At 36.3% G+C, this 13,826-nt stretch overlaps 1 protein-coding gene across 1 annotated transcript; it reads right to left on the bottom strand.

Moving 5' to 3' along the window:
* Nucleotides 1-4,719: 4,719 nt before the first annotated feature.
* On the bottom strand, nucleotides 4,720-13,596 carry LOC100368184 (protein transport protein Sec61 subunit beta-like). Its single transcript, XM_002735681.4, has 4 exons — nucleotides 13,111-13,596; nucleotides 12,289-12,383; nucleotides 6,044-6,154; nucleotides 4,720-4,947 (listed from the first exon to the last, which is right to left on the bottom strand). The coding sequence occupies exons 1-4, from the start codon at nucleotides 13,111-13,113 to the stop codon at nucleotides 4,860-4,862; spliced, it is 297 nt and encodes a 98-aa protein (XP_002735727.1). The 5' UTR covers nucleotides 13,114-13,596; the 3' UTR covers nucleotides 4,720-4,859.
* Between the last annotated feature and the right edge of the window lie 230 nt (nucleotides 13,597-13,826).

A 13,826-nucleotide genomic window follows, 5' to 3' on the forward strand; every position in this document is an offset into this window, starting at 1 on the left:
ATCATTCATTGCCTACATCAGTGACTTCAAAATGCATGTTTCAAACCCAGGAATTTCACTTGCTATTAATTGCATGGGGCTGCCAGTCTTTCATGATTTTTTATTGTAATATCAATTTTGCGATTACTCTGAACATGAAGCTGTAACCACAGACCGTCTAGGTGCTGTAATTAAATCCTTGTATAAGCACCGGTAAGGCAGTCTTGAACTATGCATGTGAAGCCAGCTGAGAGGTATATCCAATCCTATAGATTTCTCATTGTTTGGTAACTATTTGCTGCAAATGCAACAAAAATCAATATAATAATATTATCCACACAGCATTCTACAGGTTACTTGTTTATATATTGAGTTTCCTCTGACATGCATCATGTGCAATATTGACTAGACTTTATACACAACCCCAAAAGGTCACACATCCTGGCACTTTGCATGACCCCCCCCCCCTGCCAAGGTCACACATCCTGGTCTTTTGCATGACCCCTAGCATTTTTGTGGGTATGGTACTGTTATTTGTATATCTCAATTGATGCTAAGTTTTAAATGTTTTAACACTTTCTGCATGAAAAAAGAAATTCTCATTGATATAGTGAATTCCCTCTTTTCTTAGAAGGTACCAGGATGTGTGACTCTTAGAGATCATTGTATTGGTTGTATTCATGTTTTACTATATTGTTTTTATTGTGTGTGCGTGTCTGTACAATAAATATTGTGTGTCTAATGTCAATTGTTAATAACATCATTATTATCACTGTTAGTGTTACTTGTAATATATTTAGTTTATTAAGGGGTTAGCCATTCAGAAATCTGGGGAGGGCTGCACAGAAAAAAAGGACATTGTCAAAAAAAAAAATGGAGAAAAGAAAGCCAATAAAATACTTACATCATCGTACTTACATCCTGAAATTATAATTGAAGGATACTTCCACCCTCAATTTCTAATGGTTAACCCCTTAAGACTAACAATTATTGATAGAAGAGGGTCTGCTTGCATGCCTCTATTGTATTTTGTTCTCACTGAAATATTTCCTCCAGCTATTTTTAGGAGGAAAACAAATATATTATGTGGACCATGATTTATCATTTCTAAATATGCAGAGTAGAAAAATAGAGGGCATAAATGCCAAAAGTTGTTTTTTGTGTTGTATACTGCATGCTGTGATTTGTTACATAACAAAAGGTTCTGTTAGAGAAAATATAGTATGGCTGATTATACCTTGGATTTGGAGTCTACTAGTAAGTGTATTACATATTTACTGGGTTTTAATTTCACTGATGAATGATATGCGCTAAATTAAGTTCATGTGAGCATAAAATTAGAATTGTTTAATGGAATGAGAATTGAAATCCCACTGAATACACCAGGTTTCATAAAGGCATGAATTTGTTTTATATGAAATATTTATAAAAGTTATATTAGTGATCAAAAATGAATACTGCCTGTATAAAAACTCCATTCAGTTAACCTCTCCTTTGACACTGGATATAATGTCTACACTTTGTTGTTGACACTCAGCAGCATTCCTTGTAAAAATAATGAGGAATTATGCATAGATACTCTTTATATGGGCAATTGTAATACAGGTTCTCAAACAAAAAAATGGTGTCATCATCAACTTAGTGTGGATGCTGTAAATAAAATAGTCTAAAATATTGATAATATATAATATAGTAATTATAAATATTATAACCATTTATTAGAGTTAGTTACTGAATATTATGTTGGGTCCAATGCCCAGGTTGCTTTGTTACCTGGATCTCAATTTCTTCAAATAGGAAATACTTAATACTGTGAAGGGGGGGGGGATGCTTTAAAATTGGGAAGCTGATAAATCACCAATAGTTCTATGCACTGAAAATCAATGAAATAGAAATAAATTCTACAATTCATACAAATTCCAGAGTTATATGTATTTCACATAAGAGTCCTACGAGTACAAACGTGTTTATGGTGCTACACCAATGACTACCACCGTGTGTTATCAGGCGAGTTAACAGGTAGTACACCAAACATAATTTTTGCATCCCTGACCTCAAGAACACTTAACTACATCAATATATCCAGCGAGCCAACCTCTGTTGATGTTGTAGAAGGAATGACATACCAGTTTTGAGTACTTCTGTTCTGCCTCTGCTCAGCACTGCTGGTGTTAACAAGGATGTCCAAGGTGTTGGTAACTCCACATACTGGACATCTTGGTATACTCGTACATAGTCAACTGGTTTCTCTACCATCAACTAAGGGACACTAGATGAACTAGTCTCTAGACGCAGTTTCACTGGCAATGCGGAGGGGATTCACAGATGCCAGTGAATTGTAACACACTTTTTCTGATGGACAACAATCATCTTTGCATACTCAAGTTTGGATGCACTTGGTCATGTGACCTATTCTGGCAGTTGGTGTACTTTTGTAACTCCATATGCTATGTGTAAACTGACAACGCATGTATTCATATAGAGTATAATTGCTACAAATAACTGTGGCATGTTTTGTATTTAACATATGTTCAGCATTGTGCACTGCCAATTTATCTGATTGCTGAATCTTTCAATTTATTGGATTTTCATGGTGCAAGTTCGAAATGCTCACTCGCAAAATGTGGGTAATATAAATCCCCAGTTTTGGTCAGAATCTTGTAAATTGCATGCAGGCTGGTGTCCTTGTGCAAATTACTTGACTCTGACCAAAACAGTGGATCTGTAAACCCACACATTCTCATGGTGTTTCTAACACATGTTACTGTATTTGTTTTATTAGTATACAAGTATATTTCCAATGGAGGTACATGAATTGTTATTGATTGAATTGCAAATGAAATTACCCATAAAATTTTCCATATTAGAAGATTATCTCAGGTTGAGCTACCAGTACATATATTTTTTCTATTAAAAACATATTTCTGATAGAGATGAAAAATCCTTGATGGGATTTATATTTACATTATTAACATCGCTTTTGTAAATGCATGCGCTTCTAATAGAGCAAATTTAATGTGTTAAATTAATTTAATTTCCTTCATGTTATTTAACATCAATAGTGCCATATATCCATTTTTTGTATTAAGTCTGAATGGCTCTACACACAATAGAATTGTTCATTTTTTCAAGCACATAGATTATAGCCATTATTATTGCCATAAGCATTGTTTTGAGTGATTCCATACCTTTCATGAAATCAATCCAAAGAGTGAATTCTAAGTGGGTAGTTAGTACAGGTATTCACTATTTCATTGTTTTCAACCAGACTGGTTGCACATATGAAGCTTGCTGAATTTGATATATTAAACTTTTGCTTACTGATTATGTTCAAGTTGTATTTTGTGTGGGAATGCATGTAATAGGACTCTCAATATAGAATCTATGCAGCATTACATTCATTCAGTGCCTGGATGTGATGCTAGTAATATCGCATTACCCATTTAGATTTATGGGAACCACACACTGTGGAAATCGGCATGCTGGGAATTTCCCATAACCCTGTTTATGTTGACAGGTTTTCAATCTGATGCATGGTTAACAGCTATTACTAGCTGTTATAACTATATTACTAGCATTATATCTAGGCACAAGTGTAGTGAGGTAGTGGGAGTGGAATACTGCTAGGCTACTGTACGAGATATTACTAGCATTATATCTAGGCACAAGTGTAGTGTGAGAGTGGAGTACTGCTAGGCTACTGTACAAGATATTAATAGCATCATATCTAGGCACAAGTGTAGTGAGGTAGTGAGAGTGGAATACTGCTAGGCTACTGTACGAGATATTACTAGCATATCTAGGCACAAGTGTAGTGAGGTAGTGAGAGTGGAATACTGCTAGGCTACTGTACAAGATATTAATAGCATCATATCTAGGCACAAGTGTAGTGAGGTAGTGAAATACTGCTAGGCTACTGTACAAGATATTAATAGCATCATATCTAGGCACAAGTGTAGTGAGGTAGTGAAATACTGCTAGGCTACTGTACAAGATATTACTAGCATATCTAGGCACAAGTGTAGTGAGGTAGTGGAATACTGCTAGGCTACTGTACAAGATATTACCCGGTACTAGCATTATATCTAGGCACAAGTGTAGTGGGAGTGAGAGTGGAATACTGCTAGGCTACTGTACAAGATATTACTAGCATCATATCTAGGCACAAGTGTAGTGAGGTAGTGGAATACTGCTAGGCTACTGTACAAGATATTACCCGGTACTAGCATTATATCTAGGCACAAGTGTAGTGGGAGTGGAATACTGCTAGGCTACTGTACGAGATATTACTAGCATCATCCTAGGCACAAGAATGAAATCAAAGACCCAAGCATCAATTACCTTTTACACAGCATGATTATTTGACCCCTACCCTGGGTAGGATGTGTGCCACAGACTCAAATAGGGGAAGTCCAATTCCACTAATTAGTTCATTCACTAATGAATGCGACTTTGCGGGAACCTTGGTTATTTGATGAGGGAGGTGCCCGCACAGTCATGTACATGTAGTCCCAAATATGGAAATGTCTTTTGTGGAAAAAATGTCCTCTTGCACTATTCCTTGCAGTTCGCACATGGAAAAAAAAAAGTCTGGAGAGACAACAGTGACATTTTCTCAAACAATGGGGAAATCGACTGGCTCTAGTTAAAATTGTTTCTTAAAAGTCTGGAGAGACAACAGTGACATTTTCTCAAACAATGGGGAAATCGACTGGCTCTAGTTAAAATTGTTAGACAAGATTGTTTCTTAAGTTTTATTTCTGCTTTACACAGTACAATAATCTTTTGAAAAATATTACTTAAAAAAAAGAAGAAATGATATTCTTTAGTTTATATTATTCCTTGTCTTCATTGTGTTGTCCAGTATATGAGTCCATAGTCTATGACCGTGTGTATTTTCCCCAGATGTGTAGCATAAATACCGATGCAATGAATAACAAACTCATTACTAATACGGGAACTGGGCCACTGAAAATAAAATGAAGATAAATATTAAAATCTAGTTTATGGTGAATTGTTATACAAGGTTCAAATCAAATTGACAGGTTTTGTAACACTCTCCATGTGTGAAGCACATATTACACATCTTATGAAGTAGATTGATTGGCTTCTGATAATGGCGATAGACTTGCTTTAGAAAATGAAGGTACAGTGTGAAGAATATGGATGGTAAATTTAAAACAAAACTTGCTGAAAATGTCAATTAACAAGAATTATTTTTTCCTTTCATGCCTTGCTGAGATCATCACAGTGATCTGTTTCTTGATTGTTTATGTTAGACCCAAAACATGGGCAATTGTGGAATATTGAAGTTAGTTTACAGTTGCTTCACATTGCTATTCTCTAAAACAGACCGGAAACGAGACTAAAACAAAAGATTTTTCAAGTTAGCGTGGGGGGAAATAACGTTGCTAAGTATTATCGTCAGGGAAATCTATTGTTTAAGCTAGTCTGTGATTGGTTGCTGGCAATGTTTGGGGGATTTTGACCAGTTTATGACGTAGGCTTGAATTAGAGAATGCAATATACTGTAAAACATGCCTTTTTAGCTAGCATGTTATTTTAGCTGTTTTAGCTAATCTGTAATTTAGCTAATTCAAGATGTAGCTAATTTAACATAAAGTATATCCTCACGGGGAGATAGTGGACACTTTAGCTAAATTAAGACTGTTAATTCATGCCAAGAGTATTTTTCATAGAGAGTAGGATTTATATACAGCAAATTTGTTGGTAACACATAAGGGGTAAATAATTGTTAGAAGAGGCTATCTATTTAGCTTAATTGCATGAAATCTCTGTTGCAAAAATAAAATAATTCGATTTTGAAATAGTTCAATCTCGAATTGCAAATCTGAAAGAAAAGTGTTGAGACGTCCTTACTTCATCAAAATTGACCATCATCAAATGTCTATAGCACACTATTAAGTGTGGAAATACGCAAAAAATTGTTTCGTGTTTGTTGAATCCTGCACATTGTTCTGATGGTAGTACAACACTATTCAATTTAACACAAAACACAGAAACTCACAGTGAAATTGTTTATTTACATGAATGATAGACTTACATTTTAACACCGGGTGAATCCTCTGTATAGAATCTCCACATACCACCACTGGAACCTCCGCCACCAGAAGCAGCAACTCGTGTCCTACCGGCAGCAGTACCAGCTGATTTCCTGAATTAATAAGATACACAATGATTTGTAAAAAAAAATTATACTATATTCTCAGAACTTGAAGATCAGAGTATGCTCTCTTAAATTTTTGAATGCAACAAAGACTCTTGTCTTTTCCATCTTTTAAAGTTATATGCAAATATTACAGAGAACTACTAGTATAGACTTCGCTTTCTTTGGCTGTATATTGGACTCAGTGTTCTCCCCACATAGAACAAAGCATGGCGGCACCGCCATGCTTGGCGACCCGGCCGCCACGCTTGGGCTCGGACCGCCATGCTTACAACTTCACCGCCATGCTAATAGGATGCATTGTTTACATCCATTTGACCCGCTCACACGTAGCACTGCATAAATTATCACCATCTACGCCACGGCGGTTTGAACTTGCCGGGACAAATTAAACAGTTCCATTGTTAAACACGTGTGAAGTACAGACGCTGTCAATGGGGAACAAATTGTCACTCAAGTTGCAAACACCGAGATGGTATATGGCAAAACATGTAAAGGAAAAAAAGGTGATGCCGCCCGGCTAAAACGTACAATCACCGCTAGCACAGCACAGAAACGGAAGCGTGTAGAAACACGGAAACGGTGTGAGGCTGGTTTTGATGAGTCGTGGAAAAGGACATTTCCCTGGTTAAGGTCAATTGTTCAGGTAAGATTTCGTAATTTTAGAAATAAAATGCCAGTGTGTGTATGTTTTGCCGATCGTAAGAACACCGAACATGGTAGGCCTACACCGATTTTAATCAACATCTTAGACACGAGGCTGGTATAGACACGACATGAAAAAAAAAAACATCACTCGTTACTGTCAACTTTTTTTAGATTACTTATGGATATCTTCATAGATTAATGGGTACGCATATGTTATAATTTGTCCAAGCAAAAAAAAAATCGAATTTTGTAATCTTCCGGTCACATGTTGACCTGTGTAGGTATTTCCAAGATGGCGGCCTGTCAACGTCTTGCGAACGACAGCTGCTATCATCACGCGCTATGATCGATGGAATCCCGATTTGTATACATAATTCTATCGTTACGTTTTAATTTTAATTGAATAGTGACCTCATGTTTTTTTCCCCGAAATTCCTGAGTCTCCTTGTCGTTGACCTGACAAAACCAACATGTAAACAAAATGTTTTGCAGACGAAATGCTTGCTATCCATACGGCACTGGGTTCCCGATCGTGGCACAATTCAATCGTTATGTTTACATTTATTTGAACCTCAATCATTGTTTTTTTTTATTATTTTTCATTTTTTCCCACTAGGAATGTTGTGCAGTTAATGCTCAAAGCACAACATGATTGCAAAGAGTGGATCTTCTTTATGGAACAAAGTCCCGTGCACGTCTATGACGAGTTTAACTACAGTAAGGCAGCCAATGTTTGGAGCACAACGAAGTCAGAAGGAATAGTTTAGACTAAGTTTTATGGAACAGTTCACATTAAATGTAAAGTATTATGTAATTTAAATAAAGTCTCTCATACATTTTAATACTGTCTTGTATGTTTGTTTTGGTGAGAGTGAATCCTGAAAAATATTCAAATTAGTATGCAAATTAGCATGCAAATTAGACCGCCATGCTTGCCTCTGACCCTGGGGAGAACACTGATTGGACTAGTGGAGACCACTGCTCAGTATGTTTGTTTTGTTTAAATATACCTCAGTCCCTTAATTGATAGCATACTGTCCCTGAGACAAACTAACATTGACACAAATTAAATGAAATTAAAAACAAATGAGCATCAATCCTATGCTAAATTGATATCAAAATGGAGCACATTTTAAGATCATGAAGAATGAACATTTGTTGTCAGTTTATGAACTGTAATAGTCAAAATAAGTCATATTTTAATGATTTAATTATTCAGTATACAACAAATATTATGTTTTTATGAACTGTTTTTATAAAACAAAAAAATGTTGGTGTAAAATATTTTCATTATGGGAAAGGTATAAACCAAAACAATTGATGAGACCAACATTATATTGCAAAACACTATTCTGGCCAATGGTTTGGGTCATGTTATATAGATAACAAGTCATTGAAAATGACACAGTCCCCGCTAAATTTTTGAAAGTTCTCTTTGTGCTTGTCATATTAAAGTGGAGGGGTTGTCGCGAGCGTGTCCTTGAAACTTGAGTCCAAAGTGGCATATACAACGAACTGTTTATTTACATCAAATTCGAACAAGTGTTGCGTGACGACCTCGCCGGTTTAAGACATAGCAAAGAAAAACATAGATCACAAGTGAAAGCATGTCCAAGTTATCACATTTTAAACAAACAAGACGGCCGCCAGTCGGCCATATTCAATCAAATTGCAAATTGAATTGACATGTACATGCATCCATTTATGACATGCTAAATATCAATGAAAATGATACATGGGTGACAGAGATATAGTAATATGGCCAAAAATAAAAACAGCTGTTATTCGGCCATCTACGAATGAAAATGGTACATAAATCTTGGAAATATAGTAGTAAGGCCAAAAAGTCAGATGGCTGTCAATCGGCCATCTTTTATCCAATTGCGAAAGAAATTGTCATGGACATGTATAATCTATGTACCAAGTTTGAATGAAAATTGACAATAAAGCATGTCCAAAATGCAACATTTTCAAAAAAACAAGATGGCTGCCAGTCGGCATTTTGAATCGAATCGCTAAACCACTGCATGTACATATGTCCCACATAAGGTACTAGGCAAAAAATGAACGGAATTGGTCCGACGGATTCTGAAATATGACTCGGACGAATGGAGACCGGATTATAAGTCCTCGTTTTCAGACTTCGTCCGAACAAGGATTAATAATATAATGATAGTTGGCTGCCATTAAAACCAATCAGATTTCCTTGATGTTAACACTATGATTATATTTCTTGTTACTTACTAAACCCAGATAAAAAATATATGGCCACCAAACATTTTGCATGAAACAGCGACCAAATGGCAAACTTTAATGAAAAAAGTGATTATTGGGTGTTTTACTATTGGTTCCAATGAACAAAACTAATATGTAGTTATAAAATGGGTACCACCAGTACTCATTGTTGTTAAAAATTTATTAGAACATTCTGATAATTATCAGACATTCATGTTATATGAAATAATGCTTTAATATAGATTTCAAATGGAATTATTTCAAAAAATGTCCATTCTTTGCATTTTAGAAAATATTTATGATTGGACATTTGTCAAAATCAATATGCGACATTTTCAAAACAAGAATTTGTGATAAATTTGTCATCCCTACTTATTAGGTTCAGAGCATGGTAAAATGCCATCGGTATGTTATCAGTGGTGTTCACTAAATATTGTATCTAATTCATTTCTAGAGAGTAACGTGTATTACACATGATTTAAGAATATATCACAATTACCCAAGTCACACTACTAAAGTTTGTAAATCCTCTAAAAACAAAATTAGGATGTGGAATTAAATTGTACATCTCAGAACAAAAAGCTCACATATGCAAAGTTACAGACAATGAATGTGTGAAACAGAAGGTAACAATATGTGAGCTATTGTTTTAATGCTAACTGATAACTTGACAATATATTCAGAAGGGTGGGAGTATAATGCGGTAGTTCACACTGAGTTTTTGAGAAATTGTATTGTTGAATCACATCTGTGACCATGCACCAGCAACAATCTCAAAAAAACATTTGAACAATGCTTAAAGGGGAACTAAATAGAGCTTATTTTGGTGTTTGTATTTATCAAGTTATGTATATTGATTATAAATTTGAAAAAAAAAATGAAAAAAAAATGATTATCGTCAGAGTTATGATGATTTAAATATGAGAAACCATAAACCTGCGAAGGACTTCCGTTTGCGCCATCTTGCCATAAAAAATGCTCTCATGAGGTATAAACAGGTAAGGAAACAAAGCATGATGACGAAATAGTATCTGATTAAATATACCGGTAAGCAACTTAGGGAGCCATAGTTGGCTGGACTGGTGAATTGACTTCTAGTCTAGGTTGTTTCGACTTTTACGTTAATGTTATTTACAAGCGTATCAACATACAAACATTATGGATGTGCGATTGATCGAGACAGACATTTTGTTTTGTTTTTTGTCTACTGTCTAATAAATGCTGTTTCCAGTACTGCACTGTGCGACGTGCAAATTATTCAATTTAGTATAGATGCTGGAGTATGCAATCTTGAGTTCGTAGGGTGGTGGTGGTGGAAACATTTTCGTCCATGTATTCACGGGGCTGCACTGGCAAATCATGGGACAAGTGTCACAGGAACACCAAGTAGATTGTTCACAGACTTCCATGTAATTTGAAATAAAACTATCATCCGAACAAGGGGCATCGTCGACGATATAATCTCTTCACTCACACTGGACTGATCTGAATCTTCATAGTATACCGTACTTCCCTGATCATAAGCCCGGAGGCATGAACACGTAATGGAAAAGTAAGGGATGAGCTTGTACTCGATGACCAACTCAGAAAAATGATTTTGTTTAGGGGTTAAACACTGTAACCATCTTGCAAACAACGAAAAATTATCCAAAAAAGTTATTCGTTCACCACGCCGGGCTCGGGAAAATAATACTTATTTTTGAAAAAAAATGCGTCATTGATTTGAACGACACTTACAATGAAGAAACAAACATGTTCATAAAAAACACACATTTTATTACAATACGATTTACATACCGTCTGAATTTACAGTGAAATAATGGGTAGGGTCTACGAGGAAACAGTGGATGAAGGCATTTATCATTATCTTCGTTTTGGTATGTTTTCGATTGTACGCAAACTCTCGACGCAAAGCAATTTTCCACCATGAGATTTTTCAGCACGATTTGACCTGGAACAACTTCCTTCGACATAACAGGTCATGTCTTTCATTAACCAATCAAAATGATGTGTCGTAACGATGAAATTTTCCAATTTTTGACGATGATTTTTTAACGCAATGCGGAAGTGAATTACCGCAATGTTAAAATGCGATCTGTAGCACTGATTGCAACGAAAAAACGATGATTTTTTTCCCTAAAAACTGGCGAATCGCAATTTCCGAAATATAAATGACGGTTAATAGTAACCGTGGGTAAACTGAGTGTGGAGGAAGAATTTAAACACCTTTCTCGGTCGCCAACATGTCGCATCGTTCAAACCCTAGGCCTTTCATGATAGTCTCAAAGTAAACCACGCCCAATAACCAGGTACACGACTTAACAATCACATTTTTGGCTTTTCGAAAGCTACTACTCAAAGAAATAGGGATTACTCCAGAATTGCAACATCAGGGTTCATCCTGAGTAAATGACAGAATAGAAAGCATGCGAACCACGTTGTGTACGTTCGCCATGCACTCTGAAATTAATGCGAGTTTTCTCATAAAACTAAAAGCATGAACCAAACTACCATGCCAATCACGATTATTATGAAATGAAACACACCTTTTACACGCATATTATAATCGTGAATGCTCTCAACTCGATAAATACCAAGTAAAAATATAGGGATGGGCTTCATACTCGAGAGGGACTTACGATCGGGTAAGTACGGTACTTTAACGCAATTGGGCTTTCACTTTCAGAATACTGTGGTTCAAACGCATAAGGCTCTAACCCAAGTTTTAAAAAGCACATTGTGCATATAAAAGTTGAGTTTATACTAGTAGTACACAATGCTTGGCAGCATGAACGGCTATGTACAATGGCATATACGAATGTGATCAGATACTAAAACGTCATAGCTTTGAAAAGTACCCGGATGTTAAATATGTTCGTTTGTTATTTATTCCCCTCCATGAATGGCCTCCATGGTGTTTAATTGCAAGCACTTCAAATGCCTATCCAAGCTACAGTTATAATTAAAACAAAATTAAACCACTGCAATATTACTTCGAATATAGTTTAGAATATACACAACTATAAATTAAGGCCGCATTTAGGTTCGCTTTAACAATTTTTAGAAATTGGCAATGTCTTTGGGTTTCTATATGATCAGATGGCGGATCAGACTTGAGAGATAGCAAAGATGTAGAGACCATAGAAAAGACTATTTTTTATTTGTTTAACTAGCTCTAGCAACCGATTCTACTGAAATGAACTACTTTGTATCAATACCCATGAATATTTCAGTCATACCTTTGTCTGACTTGTGAACCACCTCCGGATCTTGGTGCAACTGCCTTTCCAGGCGACCTTCCACCAACATTAGTACTGCTTGCTGCTGGTCCGGGCTAGTAGACAGAGAGAGAAATACACAATTAATAAAAAAATAACAAATATTTTTATATATGCCATGGTTTTAGATCATTTTTTTGAAATTACAAACTTCTTACAGCATAATGAACAATATGTTAACCAGATATAAGGGAACGCTACAATCAAGTACAGATGCAGAAGATAAGATCTTTTATCCCTTCAGACTATTCAAACACTGACTATGAAATTCATTCCGGATGAGAAAATAACAACGAGATTTCTGTTTATACGCTTATTTCGTAGTGTTCACTATAAAAGAAACAGTATGGCGAGGAAACCTCATTTGAATACAATAACTATTACTTTAACAACGAACCCTACATATGGTACACATGCAATACTGTTAGAACTTGCATCATACAGTTTGAAATGTCCACATAGAGCTGATCTCACGTGTAAACTCGCTGTGAGTTTGAATATGAAGGTGTAGCATAAACTACAGCGTCAGATCTCATGACCGAACGGAAGCACTACAAAAGTCCAACAACGCGTTGCCGAAAACGGACGCTGATGTGGCACTTTCCGGTAATGCGGAAGTCGACGTTTTTTCTCTTAAACGTATAATGGATTGCATACAATAATGAACATTGGAACTACATAAGACCGGCGATGTTTTTAGTGTATTCGACAAGTTTAGTAGCAAAACAGACACATGAATGCGAGAAATTAAGCAACAATTCGAGAGCATTAAAAAACACCTACCATCTTTGATCGTTGTCTGAAGCAAATGGGAAGTGACGTCAGAGAGGTCGTGGCTATATCGCCTTTTATGAGGGCGCTCTTCGATTCACAGTCAGTTCGCCCCAATGCACATTCGCCCCAGACCAGTTCGCCCCAAGATTACTGGTGTTCGTTTTCGCGGTTATGCGTGCAAGGAAATGTGGTTTTGAAATATTTTAAAAATTATACTAAAGTAAAGCCACATCGAAGGACGCTGATCGCCGCGATTCATGATTGTAGCATATCGCCCGAACCCGTGCTGTGCCGTGTGCTATGATCGCAGACTCGTTTGACCTATTAGTCCGTACGACACTCTCCGACCCGATAGATTTTATAATTGGCGTTCACAGGTCAAAGCAGCCAGCAATCTTTCCGTTCAGGCTTCGATGAGATCCGTAAACTGGACGAGCTTTGAATAGTTTATCGAAAGGTCGAATCGATCTTCAACGAACCGTTTCTCAAACATCGCCATCTTGGATTATTCTATTGAGCAATAGGGGTTGTGTCGGCTTGGCTAGTATATTATATCTGAAACCAGTGAGCTTCATGATGTTCCTATCAAACAGTGCTTTTACGTTCATTTATTATCTTTCCTTATTGCAGGTGACGTGTATGTACAATAATATCGTAACACGTAAACCAGAATCAATCATTGAGTTGTTGCGTGTCTTGGTTTTGTGTGTGAGGTGGGGTGTTTT

This window comes from Saccoglossus kowalevskii, chromosome 22, assembly GCF_978046115.1.
Source record: "Saccoglossus kowalevskii chromosome 22, keSacKowa6.1, whole genome shotgun sequence".
Lineage (NCBI taxonomy): Eukaryota > Metazoa > Hemichordata > Enteropneusta > Harrimaniidae > Saccoglossus > Saccoglossus kowalevskii.